We start from the raw sequence: 13,606 nt of genomic DNA, 5'->3' as shown, positions 1-13,606 counted from the left end.
CGTCCACTGATCTTAATATGATTGTTAACTAGAAGTGGGTGAACCTTGAAAGCTTCATTGACACTCTTTGTTTAGAACTGTGAGCCGAGCTCTTATCGTTTCTGTATTTCAAATGCAAGAGTATTAAACTTCCGATAGACTTACCAAATCTTGAATTTAGTTATGGTAAACCACACGTGCGAAAGGAACAGTAAACTTGTAGAGGCAAATAGGTCTCAAATATCAATAGTGCTGTAAGCGTTTGACACTGGTAGTGACTTCACAGTTTTAACAGGACGCACCCTATCTCAAGGCAGTCAGTCACACATCTGCACTACATTACAAATGGATGCTCCTCACTACGAGCCCTTGCAACTAAAAACCAGCTTGGTTCAGACGCTTTCCAACATAAGGACAAGCCTGCAAATGTAACTGTAAACTCAATTATCCCTGACGTTTAAGTTGACTGGGTTGAGATCGTTTAATTACGAGGGTGTTTCAGTTAAGATCGTTGTCAAACTCGGAATATTTATCATATTCAATCTTGTCCTGTTGTTTGGTCTATTTAGCATTTTTGGCGTAATCGATTTAGAAAATGAATGTCGAAATGGTCAAACCTGAATTCTTGCTTGTATTCACAGTACGCAGCATGTCTTTATATGAAACAAAGCGTCAATTTAAATATTGATTTGCTTGTAATTCTCCTTGGTTTAGCTATTCAATAATTGTCTGCTTTAAAGCAGTAGTCAAATATGGCCTTTACCTAACTAAAAGTTTGAAATGATTTCCAAATATGATTTTAATTGTAAAAACCACATACATTCTTTGAGATAACCGCTTTTTATAATGTGTTCTGTGTTTCTGTTAGTGTCACTTTAATAATAACGTCCACGCAAATATTCTTTGGTTAGAGAAAAACTTCCGATGAAATTCTTTTCGTATCAAGAGATAAAACGAACGACAATGGATGAATTAGCCAGCCCATGAATTTTCCAGTGAACTATATGCTTAAAATTACCTGTTGTTTTTCTATCGGTAGGAAATCAACTGATGAACTACAGTGATATTCTTGTCTTTCACAAGTAAATTTGATTCGTGAGTGACATTAAACATTTTAAGGAGAAAATTGACATTAACGTCTTCCATACTTAAATTAAATGCGTTAATAATGCATTTACAATATAAAGACAGCTTATTGATAGAGTTAGGCGATAACCGATTTTCTGATTCTGCCAGAAAGTGTTTCAACGAGAATTCTGTTGTGACTAATAAGTGATGATGAATTTCACTGTTCAGCTGGTATCCTACTTTTGTTAGTCAATAGATTAGTAGCATTGTGAGAGTTTTAATGTTATATTCATCGCTAGGTTGCTGTCTGTGAACGGCTCACAAAAGTAGTCGACAGTATATATGAAGAGAATACTAGAAACCATGTGGTGGCATCCATTATTTGGCTGCTAATATTTTGCCTTTAACTCTTCCAATAAATGCGTATATATCTTCCAGGCTTTACGTGGTGACTTTCTGTTGAAATAATTTAGGCATATGCTCAAGTCATCTAACTAATCCATCGTATAAGCAGTTGAACATGTTTGTAATTGTAAAATCGATAGAATGGTGAGCTTGGGTTAAGAATAACAACTTCAGATGCTAAACGAGCGATCCTGATCTGATTTATAAAGCCTTTGAACATGCTTATGGAAACTGATACACACAGTTTTTGGTGGAAAAACCCAATTAAAAGAACACTACTTAGATTCTAATGGTTGAGACATCACGTCATAGTGAACCACTGTTTTTCATTAAAAGTAAATTCCTGAGATTTACTCGTAGCAGATTTGATGTTAAGAAAAGTCGTGTTTTCATTTTTAACTGAATGGTTACAGAAAACTGTGAAACAAATGTAATATTAGGCCGGTAAAGGGTTGACGTAAGAAGTCTTGTCTTCTGTTGATGAGACCGAAAATATGCATAACGAAAAGTAAGTTTAACTGGCAGTGATACATTCGACCGACGAATCCCAAATGAGACGGGACGAGTTTTAGATTCCACCGCTAGACATATTCAATTTTTTCTATATAAAGAAGTAGTAGATCTTTTATTCACAGTTAGATCTAAATAAATGTATTTAGGAATGTCACGCAACATTATTCAATGATGGGTACCATAAAATCTGCTTTCCATAGTTAGTAATACTACTTTCAACATCCCTTGATCAGTTTACTAGAATTAATTTATGTAAAAAAAGCCTAGTAACAACACACAAAACGAAAACTGGTACAATTTACGAGTAATAGCAGTATCTTAATAACTCATTACTGTAGGGCGAAAACGAACTAGTATTTGTGCCATGAGTGATACTTCTTATTTTCAGTCCCGTGTAGCTGTTTTCGTTACCTCCTTGTTTCTTCCTACACTTCAGTTGAGGTTCTAAGTAGAAATTTTTATGGTATAGAAAATATGCAATAAGCCAATATTCTTTATGAAATTTCCATAAGGCAAAACGTCAAAAGTTTAGTGCATCAAGCGAATTACATACTAGCTAGCAAGCATTAAATAGCTGTGCATCGGCATGTTAAAAACTTAACATTTAGTGTGACAGCTAACTTTGACAGGTTTTAAAAGTTTCACTTAATGAATTTTGATAGGTCGTTGAAATTTGCAGCACTCAAGTTTGAATGCTTTATTTTATTACCGTCGTTATACGACGGTATTGGTGACTTAAAATAGATGAAGTCAATTTTGAAATCAAAAAGGTTTCTACGTATTTAAATATACATAAAAGTAACCTTTTATGAATTTGAGAGACCAATACAAAAATGATAGACCAGTAGGAAAGTTTCCTAAGTTCCATAATCGATGGTTTACCAGTAACTATGGATTAGAGTGAAATGAAAGAAATTAGAATTTCCAGTTATATGCTTAAGTATCCTAAGCCTAGTAGTCTCTCTTTGAGAACTGAGTTAAATAGTTCTGTCCAATCATAGATATTATGCAATTCAATAAAGACCTATTCTAACAGTGCCCATATATTCTGGTGTTGTACCCTATGAGCTAGATAGTCTAATAAATGAGCTTCCTTGAATGTAGTTCTGGATAACCTCATCGTCTCCCATCTCTTCATATCGAAGTATTCAAGTGAGCTGTAAATCTTCTTCAACATCTTAAAAAATATAATAATAAATCATGTTACCTCATTGAATAAGCTTTAAAATTAGAAAACAAAATCTAAAAACATTGTAGCTGTAAATAATTCCCCTAAATCAATAGCTTTCTAAGTGTTCGACTTTGGATGCTGACCACGTTGTTTAAGTGGACTTGTTTAACTGAAGGCTTTCGGTCATGCATCCGTACCAGATCACGTTTCGACTCAGCGTCGGACACTGCTCCTACGTTCACTAGCCAGCTTAGAATAAACGCTTCGCGATATATTGGTAACGTATCAAATATTATCTTTCCCATCTCTTCTCGTCTGACTTCTGATTTCCATTGATCGGGAAAAAGCTTCGCATATAGAAGGTGCTACTGGTAGCAGGTTGTAAAATCAGAATACTAGTCGTATCTTCACCATCATAAAGGAGATAATTTTTTCAACCAATACTTAACTTTATTCATACTTAAAGTGAATGCAGATAAAAGAAATTATAAACCAAAATCATTCAAAATAAAAGTAGAACTTGATAACACACCGTAAAGTAAAACCCAAAAACAAAATGTTTTGTTTTTGTTTTAAAAAAAAAGAAAGATAAACAAACAAAGGAAGTAAATATTAACAAAGTTATAATGTTATGATCAAGATTCAATGAATTAAATTACTGCTGATCACGTGAAGTAAACTATGAAGAAAGATTTTAATACTACTTAATACTAATTCAGTAGGTAGATAAACAACAACAACAACAACAACAACAAAAAAGAGCAGTAACATCATTAAGATGGCTATATTATGTACAGAGAAATGCAATAGAATGACAAATTCTGATTAGAGATTATAGTTTACTGGGGGTGGGGTTATGTTTGTTGAAAAAAAGAGTATTTCATCACATATTTGATTAACCCTACAAAATGACAAAGTTTCCTTTGATTTTTTTTAAGAAAAATAAACAGTAAAATAGACAATAATATAAATACTGTGAGGTATCCAAACAACACAGTCAAAAGTTGAAGTATGAATAGGAGGGGCAAAAACGGGATTAATAGTCTGAAAACTCTACACTTATCATAGAAACAATAAAAGAACAATAGCAGAAGTGTAAATGTTCAAAATCAGATGTCACTGAATGGAGACACCAAAAACAAAATAGAAGAATTTAAGTAGAAAGCACCACATTCTATGTGACGAAGCCAGCTCATTGATACAGGGGAATAATCAGAAGTTAAAAAATTCTTTCGTCGAGTTGTAACATTATTCATATCAAATGTAATAATCATCATTATTCAATGAATCATATTTAATAGACCCATGTAACTGGTATCCATTGTGGTGTAATTTGAAATTCATCTATAATACGTTTAAGTTGAATAATTGTTTCTTCAATATCATTATTAATAATTTTTAAATCAAAAAAATGACTATAATGTTGTTCTAATAATGCACTTTCACGTGTTAATCTTTCAAGACTTTCATCCTATTAGGAAAAAGAGAACAAATTAAGAAATGTAAATGTTTCTAAGGAAAAAATCAATGTCTATTATTATTATTATTATTATTATTATTATTATTATTATTATCATCAGTATAAGGTTGCGGAGATTATTGTGTTTTTGATTTGGATCATGAATCGATTGATGTTAGAATACCGGATCAGTAGTCTAGAGGTTAAACGTTCGTGAATGAGACCGAAAGTTCTAGTTTCGAATCCCACGAGCGGGAACGTTGATGCGTACTGCTAGGGAGTCCCACAATAGGACGAAATGGCCATCCAGTCTTTCTATGTTTTCTATAGTTGTCTAATATAAATCAGTTCGTGATCTCTAATACTGCTGTTAGTGGTACTACACTAATAGTTTACAAAATTTTCTAAATCAGAGTAGAACATGTATTATAAGCAAAGATAAATAATAGCTAGCAGTGGAATGCAGGATGCGCGTTTCGTTCTATTTGGGACTCTTCAGCTGGATGTACCTGCATCTCAGAGTTGATGTTCACTCTGGGACTCAAACCCAGTACCTTCCGTTTCAAACGCCATGGCGTTATCCACTCAGCTACTGAGTCCTGACAGCCACTCGCTTGTGCAACGAGGCGAAGTTTAAATTCACTTGAATCAATGGGAAGACTCAAACAAACAATACCAGGTGAATTTAGCGTATAACATGGATTTGTAGCTTATGATGGTAATTATAGTTAATTTGCACTTTATGATTTGAGTGGTTTAGTTTTAAATTTCGCAACGTCTTTTTAAACAACATCTTTATCAGTATATACCTCAAAAAGAAATGAGGCTTCAGAATTCCTCCACTTTTAACAAAAATCCTATTCCGTCCACATTACATTTAATAGGCTACTTTCATTGGACGTGATGTCATTATTTGTGTATTTAATTTGATTATTCGGGATCAGGTTGAAGGAAAAGAGAATTCTGGATAAATTATGTTCAGTTTTTTCTCTTCGAACACATAAATTAATTCACTTAGTATTGTTTGTTAGAATCTTCCCATTGATGTTTTTGGACTGCAACTGATCAGTCTCTAATCGGCATATGTGCATACTGTGCGTATTGCCTCGATATAGCCTTAATTCACAAGCATGGTAAACAAAGATGGATAGTGACTGGCAGTGGAATCCAGGACGCGCGTTTCGTGGCCGAGTGGATAACGCGATGGCGCTTGAAGCTAAAGGTACTGGGTTCGAGTCCTAGAGTGGAAAATCAACTCTGAGATGCAGGTACATCCAGCTGATGAGTCCCAAATAGAACGAAGTGGCGAGCGTTCTGGATTCCACTGCTAGCCACTATCCATGTTTACATAAATTAATTATTTTTAAATATTCGCCCTCTCTAACCTCTTCTACTTAAAAAGTTAAAGATTACCTAAATAGAAATGAATGAAATTAATTGAAGCCTAATTAGAGTGTATATAACATTACAATTTTTAATTGACAGAAATCATGATCTTCAAAGGAATGGACAATGAATAGCTTGCTTCGCAAACAAATCAAACATATTCATAGGAAACAACATTGTATAGTATGCAAGTTAATTAATTGAAATTTATAAATTGCAAGAATTGTTAGTATAGAGTTGTGGAGACGGACGGTTGAACTTTTATTGAGATCATGAACTGATCAATGTTTGAGAAAAACTGAAGGTCCTGAGTTCGAATCCCACATGCGGTATCGTGAGTGACCATTGCTGGGGAGATCCATACTAGAAAGAAACGACCGTTCAGTATGAAAGGAGGGATTTGAAAGTGACCAACTTGGTCTCGTGGCAGCTCGAACTGATGTACGTACGTACGAAGTTCTACGCTGTGACTGACTGACCGTTCAGTATTTCCACGTTATCAATAGTGGTCTAACATTAGTCGATTCATGATCTCAGACAAATTCAAAGAATCCTGAATAGATTGCTTGTTAGTGAAGATATAAAAAAACAATGTCGAATTGTAAAGAAGGCATAAATGAAAAAAGTTATAAATTCGATTCCATAAATAATATTGTGCAACTCACATTATTACTACTACTATTATTATTATTAGTAGTAGTAGTATTATTATTATGCTGTCCATTAGTGATATTAGTCATAGTTGGCGCTGCAATAAATACAACACATGGAGCAAATTCAGCAGTACGTAATATTTTCAATGCTTGTGGTTCAACATCTAATATAGCAATTAAACTAGTTGCATGTATTTGTCTTATTGTATCTAATTTTGTACCATACATTGCACCTTCATGTGAACCATATTCTAAATATTCATTATTAGCAATATCGCGTATCATTTCATCATGGGATATAAAGTAATAATTTTTCCCGTTCACTTCATCTTTACGCGGTGTACGTGTTGTATCTAAATGTTAAAATAAAAATATGGCAAATATTTTAGATGAGATAAAACCATGACAATTTGTTGCTAAGGAGTTAACTATCAAAGTTTATAATATTACAGTCAATCATCTAAAATGTAAGACCAGGGACATATATGCATCGATCCCAGTTGACATACTTCATTAGCACAACAAGATGAACACCAAATCCATAGGAGTAGTCATTTCAATGATAGTAATATATAAAAGAAAGATTCAGTCAGTTAGTCAGTCAGTCACAACGTAGAACTTCGTACGTACATCAGTTAAAGTTGCCATATCACATTAGCACAGAGATGCAGTTGTCGATTCAAATCCCATAGTGGTAGAAGTAGTAAGAGTATAAGCATTATGTGAAAGATTAGGGTTTGAAGATGTTATTGAAGGAGTATAATCCAGTGAAATAAATTTGGAGAGAGAAAAAGATAGAGACATGAAGAATTCAGAAGATTAGAATTTGGTAGAACACAAAGAGTGGATGCACCTTCGTCATTGCAAGCGATTTTGAGCCATGTCATTCAAGGTCTGTAACCATCGATTACTATCAGAGTAACCTTCCGGGATTCGTCGTTTACCGGGGTATGTCATATAACTCCAGCTGATCTAAATTTACTTGGTTTAGACTGGTTCGATCAACTGAAATTGGCTGATGTCCCACTAAATACCATATGCCACATGGTATCACAACCCCATGACACTGAATTGTATACCAGGAAGCTAATGGCGCAGTTTTCATCGATTTTCCAACCTGGTTTGGGACAGTGTTCTGCCATAAAAACAACGCTTCGTTTGAAACCTGGAGCTAATCCTGTCTCTCGTCCCAAAAGACCCGTGCCTTATGCGACGTTACCTACAGTAGATGAAGAATTAAACCGCCTTCAACAACAAGGAGTAATTACTCCCGTTTCTTACTCCACCTGGGCAGCACCGATAGTGGTTATCAAGAAGGCAAACGGCACCATACGAATATGTGCTAATTTTTCTACAGGTCTAAATGCAGCCCTTGAACAACATCACTATCCTTTACCAGTTCCTGAAGATTTGTTTACGATGCTGAATGGGGGAAAATTCTTCGCAAAACTGGATCTTGCTGATGCTTATTTGCAAGCTGAAGTAGACGAAGCATCGAGGGAGCTGCTTACTATCAACACTCACCGTGGGTTATTTCAGTACAACCGTTTGCCATTCGGTGTCAAGACTGCACCATCTATTTTCCAACAATTAATGGATACTATCTTATCTGGCATCCCGGGAGTCGCGGCTTACCTTGACGACATTCTAATTGTTGCGGCAACGTTAGAACAGCTACAGGAACGAACGACATTGGTACTGAAACGCATCAGTGAGAACGGGTTCCGACTACGACCTGAGAAATGCCCGTTTTTATTACGGTCCGTAAAGTATTTGGGGTTCATCTTCGATGCTGCAGGTCGCAGACCAGATATGAAAACCATGCCCACTCCTACCAACATCTCTGCTCTACGATCATTCCTGGGATTGGTTAGTTATTACTCAGCCTTCGTTCCATCGATGCATGACATACGAGCCCCACTGAATTATCTTCTGAATAAGGATACCAGCTGGAACTGGACAAAGGAGTGTGAAAACGCCTTTTGTAAGTTAAAGATAATTATTAGCTCAGAACTACTATTAACGCACTACGACCCGTCTTTGAGAATCATCGTGGCCGCAGACGCTTCAGCCTTTGGGCTCGGTGCTGTCATTTCACACCAGTTCCCCGACGCGACAGAGAAAGCCATCATGCATGCATCGCGAACATTAACCCCAGCAGAAAAGAAGTATAGACAAATAGAGAAGGAGGCTCTTGCCCTAGTCTTCGAAGTGCGTCGTTTTCACAAGTTTCTTTATGGTCGGAGATTTACTCTCGTAACTGATCACAAGCCTCTCCTTGCAATTTTTGGTTCGAAGTCTGGCGTCCCGGCCCACTCTGCAAACCGTCTCCAACGATGGGCCTTGATCCTCTTGGGCTACGATTTTGACATTCAGTATCGACGCACCCAAGATTTTGGTCAGGCAGGCGCATTGTCACGACTCATCAGCGAACACCCTACGACCGATGAAGATGCCGTTATTGCTTCTCTTTCGACAGAAGACCACGCGCAATGCTACCTGACAACTGCTGTTTGTGCTTTGCCAGTCTCAGAATCTGAGATACGGACTGCTTCCAGAAATGACCCCATCATTAAGAGAAAACGATGAACTACGTCACCAATGGCTGGCCATCAACTGAACTTGACGGTGACATGAAGCAGCTTTACCATCGTCGTGACTCATTATGTATTGTAAATGAATGCTTGACGTTTGGAGATAGAGTGGTGGTGCCAGAATCCCTACGACCGAGGGTGCTGAAGCAATTTCACATTGGTCATCCAGGCATAAAGCGTATGAAATCCATCGCCAGAAGCTATGCTTACTGGCCCCTCATGGACCAGCATATCGTGGATCTAGTAAACAAATGCGTTCAGTGTCAACAAGCTGCAAAGTCCAATGCGAAGGTGCCACCGGTTCCACGGCCACAGCCTGAGCATCCCTGGTCTAGAATACATGTCGACTTTGCCGGTCCAGTCAACGGAACCACTTATCTTGTCGTGGTCGACACCTTCTCAAAATGGCCGGAGATTGTTCCCGTCACTCCACCAACGACCACCCAGACTCTGAAACATTTGACTGAGTTGTTCGCACGGAACGGATTACCGGAAGTGATTGTATCCGACAATGGTTCGCAGTTCACCTCGGCGCAGTTCCAAGAGTTCTGCAAACGCCTATCCATCAGGCAGCTTCGCGCCCCACCTTATCACCCACAATCGAATGGGCAAGCGCAAAGGTTCGTGGATACGTTCAAGAGGGCTCTGATTAAGTAAAAAGGGGAGAGGACGCCGGTGGAAACACTGCAGAACTTTTTATTCGCCTACAGAACGACCCCCAACGACACGGAAGCTACCCACGTACAACGTTGGATGCCCAGTATTCGCTAGGGACTACAGAGCAAATCGTGATCCTTGGATCGAAGCACGTGTGGTTAGAAGGGTAAGAGAAGTCATATACGAGGTTGAGGTGGAAGCGGACAGGTGGACCAGACATCGAAATCAACTACGCAAGCGGTTAACGCCAGAGCGCCCATCGACCGAAGTAAAGATTCCGCTGGACGTACTATTGGATACATTTAATCTGCCGGCAGTCCCAACGCATGAAGAAACACAAAAGGTCGACCTACGGTCCCGAAGATGGTCACTGCGCCAACGACGAAAGACAGTCAGAATGCAAGTGGACCCGAAGAATGCGCGTTATTAAAAAGGGGAGGTGTTGGGGATGTCAAATCCCCAGAACTTACTTGATAAGTGGCTTAATTTTGTAATTTTATTATGGAAATTTGAATTTAGCTGTTTTCGCGTCAAACGCGCTCTTTTTACCTTCACGTCATATTTCCCAATTGTAACTATCTTAAACGCTATTGGTCCGTTGTTTCTTTGTGTGTGCTATTTATTAATGATGCCCAAGGACAATTTGCTGCTGTATATATACGCTTGACTTTTTCCCTTATTTGATTGCTGTGCTTCTGGCTGCTACGGAATATAACTTCCCCGCTTCCAACTTGGACTTCTTACTCTAGTTAGCTGGGTCTGGGTCGCGTCAGAATAGCTAGCTTATCGGTCCCTGATCACAAGTCTTTGTTCCGTTCGCTACTAGTGAATTCGTAACGCTTTCAGATATAACATATCGCGAATCCCAACCAGGTATAAAAGAAAGATTGTATATAAGGGTATGATACAGGGAGAAAGAATTAGTTCATAGAAAGAAAAGTGTAAAGTAATTTTAATCTCACAATTTGAGGAAAGACAAAAAGTGTATGCACCTATACCATTGTGATTGGTTTTGAGACATGTCACCTGGAATCTCTAAGCATTGATTACAACAGTCGCATGCACCCGAACCAAGTACTTTGCATCATATTGTAATTAAAAAACCTTTATACGTTTTACTAAAATGGCGATTATATTATTATTGATAGTACAAAACTCATCTTGAATGCTTAAAACAATTGTTTAATATTTGGATTTAGTAGATCAATGGGTAATACGTTGATATTTACAGCGAAGGTTTGAATCTGAGTGAGACATCATCAATTTAATGTACATATATCCATCTAATGAGTCATAAGTCGAATGAAACTCGCCATCAGATAACTTTAATGTAATGATTTATTAAGTTTTAAAACAGTGATTTCAGATAGTGGAAGTTAGTTTGTAATCGGTTGTGATATCAATTAATTTAGTCCTATCTTATAAATACAGACTGTTCGAGTTCACTCATACCATATTTCATCAATGGCAATTGATGATACTAATGCAGTACAATCAGCTGATTAAAGTTGAAATATTGAACCTTCGGTTATCGATTCAATGATCTAATGATGAAAAAAACCTGAGAGTTTTGGGTTCAACCCCTAACGAAGCCATCAGCCTCATATTAGCCTAACTCATATACTTCAATTAACTGGTATGATAATTAAAGCAGCCAACTTACAAACAATAAACGTTACGTTAGACCTCACTCTATCTACATCATTTCAGGCAATAAAACAGTATGATTAGTCCTAATGATTTAGTTTGAAGTCGATTACATCGACCCAAACTTGATCAACCGTAATTTTCATGATCACTCAAATCTAAAAATTTGTGATAAATCTATGATTTTTTGAGATCAATTCATAAATCTTCGAATTGAATAACGACGGAGACGAAACTTTTTTTCATGGTTGAAATCAAGAGTCAAGTGAAGCTAGACAACCATGGAAAACCTGGAAGCACTGGACGACCGTTTCGTCCTACTATGGGACTCCTCAGCAGTAAGCATCCACGACCCCGCACTCGCGAGATTCGAACCGATGACCTACCAGTCTCGCGCCAGAGCACTTAACCGATAGACCACTGAGCCGGCATTCAACGGCGTTAATGTCTAACTTCAACCAATCCACGATGTTTGAGCAACCGTTCACCAATTGTCTTCAGTGAGTTGATATCTCTACAACAGACTTGGTAGAACTCCACTGGTCACTTCTTCCCACTAGAACTCAAGGAAATTTCTCTTGAAGTCAGTCACTTGTGAGCACATGATTATAGATCAGAAGGGGTTTTGTGGAGAATTTAGTATTTTCATAGTTGAAATCATGAGTCAATTAAAGCTAGACCACCATCGAAAACCTGGAAGCACTGGACGGCCGTTTCGTCCTATCATGGGACTCCTCAGCAGTGCTCATCCACGAACCTTTTTTAACATACGACTTTTTTTCGAGAGTAACAACAACAATAGGAAGTATTTTCAGAGTGTTGTAGTAAGACAGAATACGATTCGATGGTAACATTCTACACACAAGTCAATAACATGAATTAAATTAATTAATTTTTTTATCATTATTATCATTGATGTATTTATTACTTACGAGGAATAGGATATGCAAATTTATCAGGTGATGATTGAATTAAACAATTTTTAATATGACGTCGTCCAACACCATGTGCACCAAGTAATACTAATGTTCTACGACGAAATTGTGGTAATCTAACAACTTCTTCATAAGTAACTAAATCTAATTGATCATAAATTGCTGAATGTTTATTTTTATATTTATCTTTAAAATGACGTTTACGACGTTTAAACCATGCACCACAATGTGTAATACCCATTTCATGTGATAATTCAGCTGCTTTATTTGCCATACGCCATTCTTGAAGTTCTGGACTAGGAATTAATCCAGCTGGTGCTTGACAATCTGAACCCCATAAACGAGCCTGAATCAATGAACAAAAAATGGTAATAATAAACATTCAGAACATTATTCGATATGGATTTCAAGAGGGAATTGTAAAACAAAACCCAATAGCTCAATGCAGGAGTAACTCATCAACTCTGAGAACGTTTCTCCAAGGCAATCTTTCAAAATAATCTACGTGCCAAAGCAATGCCTGGAGCCTCTCATCTTTCTATTAGTTCTAATCCCTTTTCTCAGCAATAATTGAAAGTGTGCCATGGTAGAATGATAGAAATAATAAGTACTTGCCTAATTTTATAAAGTCACTAGTCACGAAAGGTTTCTAATGGGATTTCTATAGACTATGACCTACCTTTTGTACTTGTTAGGATTTATTTGCAAACTATATGTAATGAATTCCAAAGAATCGAGGGGTAATTCAAACGTTCAAAACTGTATCAGTTAGAATCTTGTTCTGAAACTTAGTATCACTAAATTCATTTAGTATTGTTTGTTTGAAACTTCCCATTGATGCTTAGGACTGCAACTGGTCAGTCTCTAATCGGCATATGTGCAAACTGTGCGTATTGCCTCGATATAGCCTTAATTCACAAGCATTTTAAGCAAAGATGGATGGTGGCTAGCAGTGGAATCCAGGACGCGCGCCACTTCGTCCTACTTGGAACTCGTCAGCTGGATGTACCTTCATCTCAGAGTTGATGTTCACTCTGGGACTCGAACCTAGTACCCAGCACAAACAAATGGCCATCAGGACTCAGTAACTGAGTGGATTACATGATGGCGTTTGAAGCGAAAGGTACTAGGTTCGAGTT

The 13,606-nt window shown here is 37.4% G+C and overlaps 1 protein-coding gene and 1 non-coding gene across 2 annotated transcripts in view; one reads left to right on the top strand and one right to left on the bottom strand.

The window, feature by feature from the left end:
- Nucleotides 1-5,773: 5,773 nt before the first annotated feature.
- On the top strand, nt 5,774-5,845 carry Smp_tRNA_02243_Pseudo_TTG.1.1. Its single transcript has one exon. It is a non-coding gene (tRNA).
- A 762-nt stretch (nt 5,846-6,607) lies between these two features.
- The window catches only part of Smp_131690 (MAGUK homolog), a gene marked incomplete at both ends in the record, with an annotated part of 58,612 nt that continues 51,613 nt past the window's right edge, over nt 6,608-13,606 (bottom strand). The window contains 2 exons of the mRNA XM_018796446.1: nt 6,608-6,987; nt 12,465-12,794. Coding sequence (XP_018650658.1) covers nt 6,608-6,987; nt 12,465-12,794 — 710 coding nt within the window. The remainder of the gene's footprint in view (nt 6,988-12,464; nt 12,795-13,606) is intronic.

This window comes from Schistosoma mansoni, chromosome 2, assembly GCF_000237925.1.
Source record: "Schistosoma mansoni strain Puerto Rico chromosome 2, complete genome".
In the NCBI taxonomy this organism is placed as follows: Eukaryota; Metazoa; Platyhelminthes; class Trematoda; order Strigeidida; family Schistosomatidae; genus Schistosoma; species Schistosoma mansoni.
Note: the sequence above shows the minus strand (reverse complement) of the source record. Positions and strands in the feature narration are given on the sequence as shown.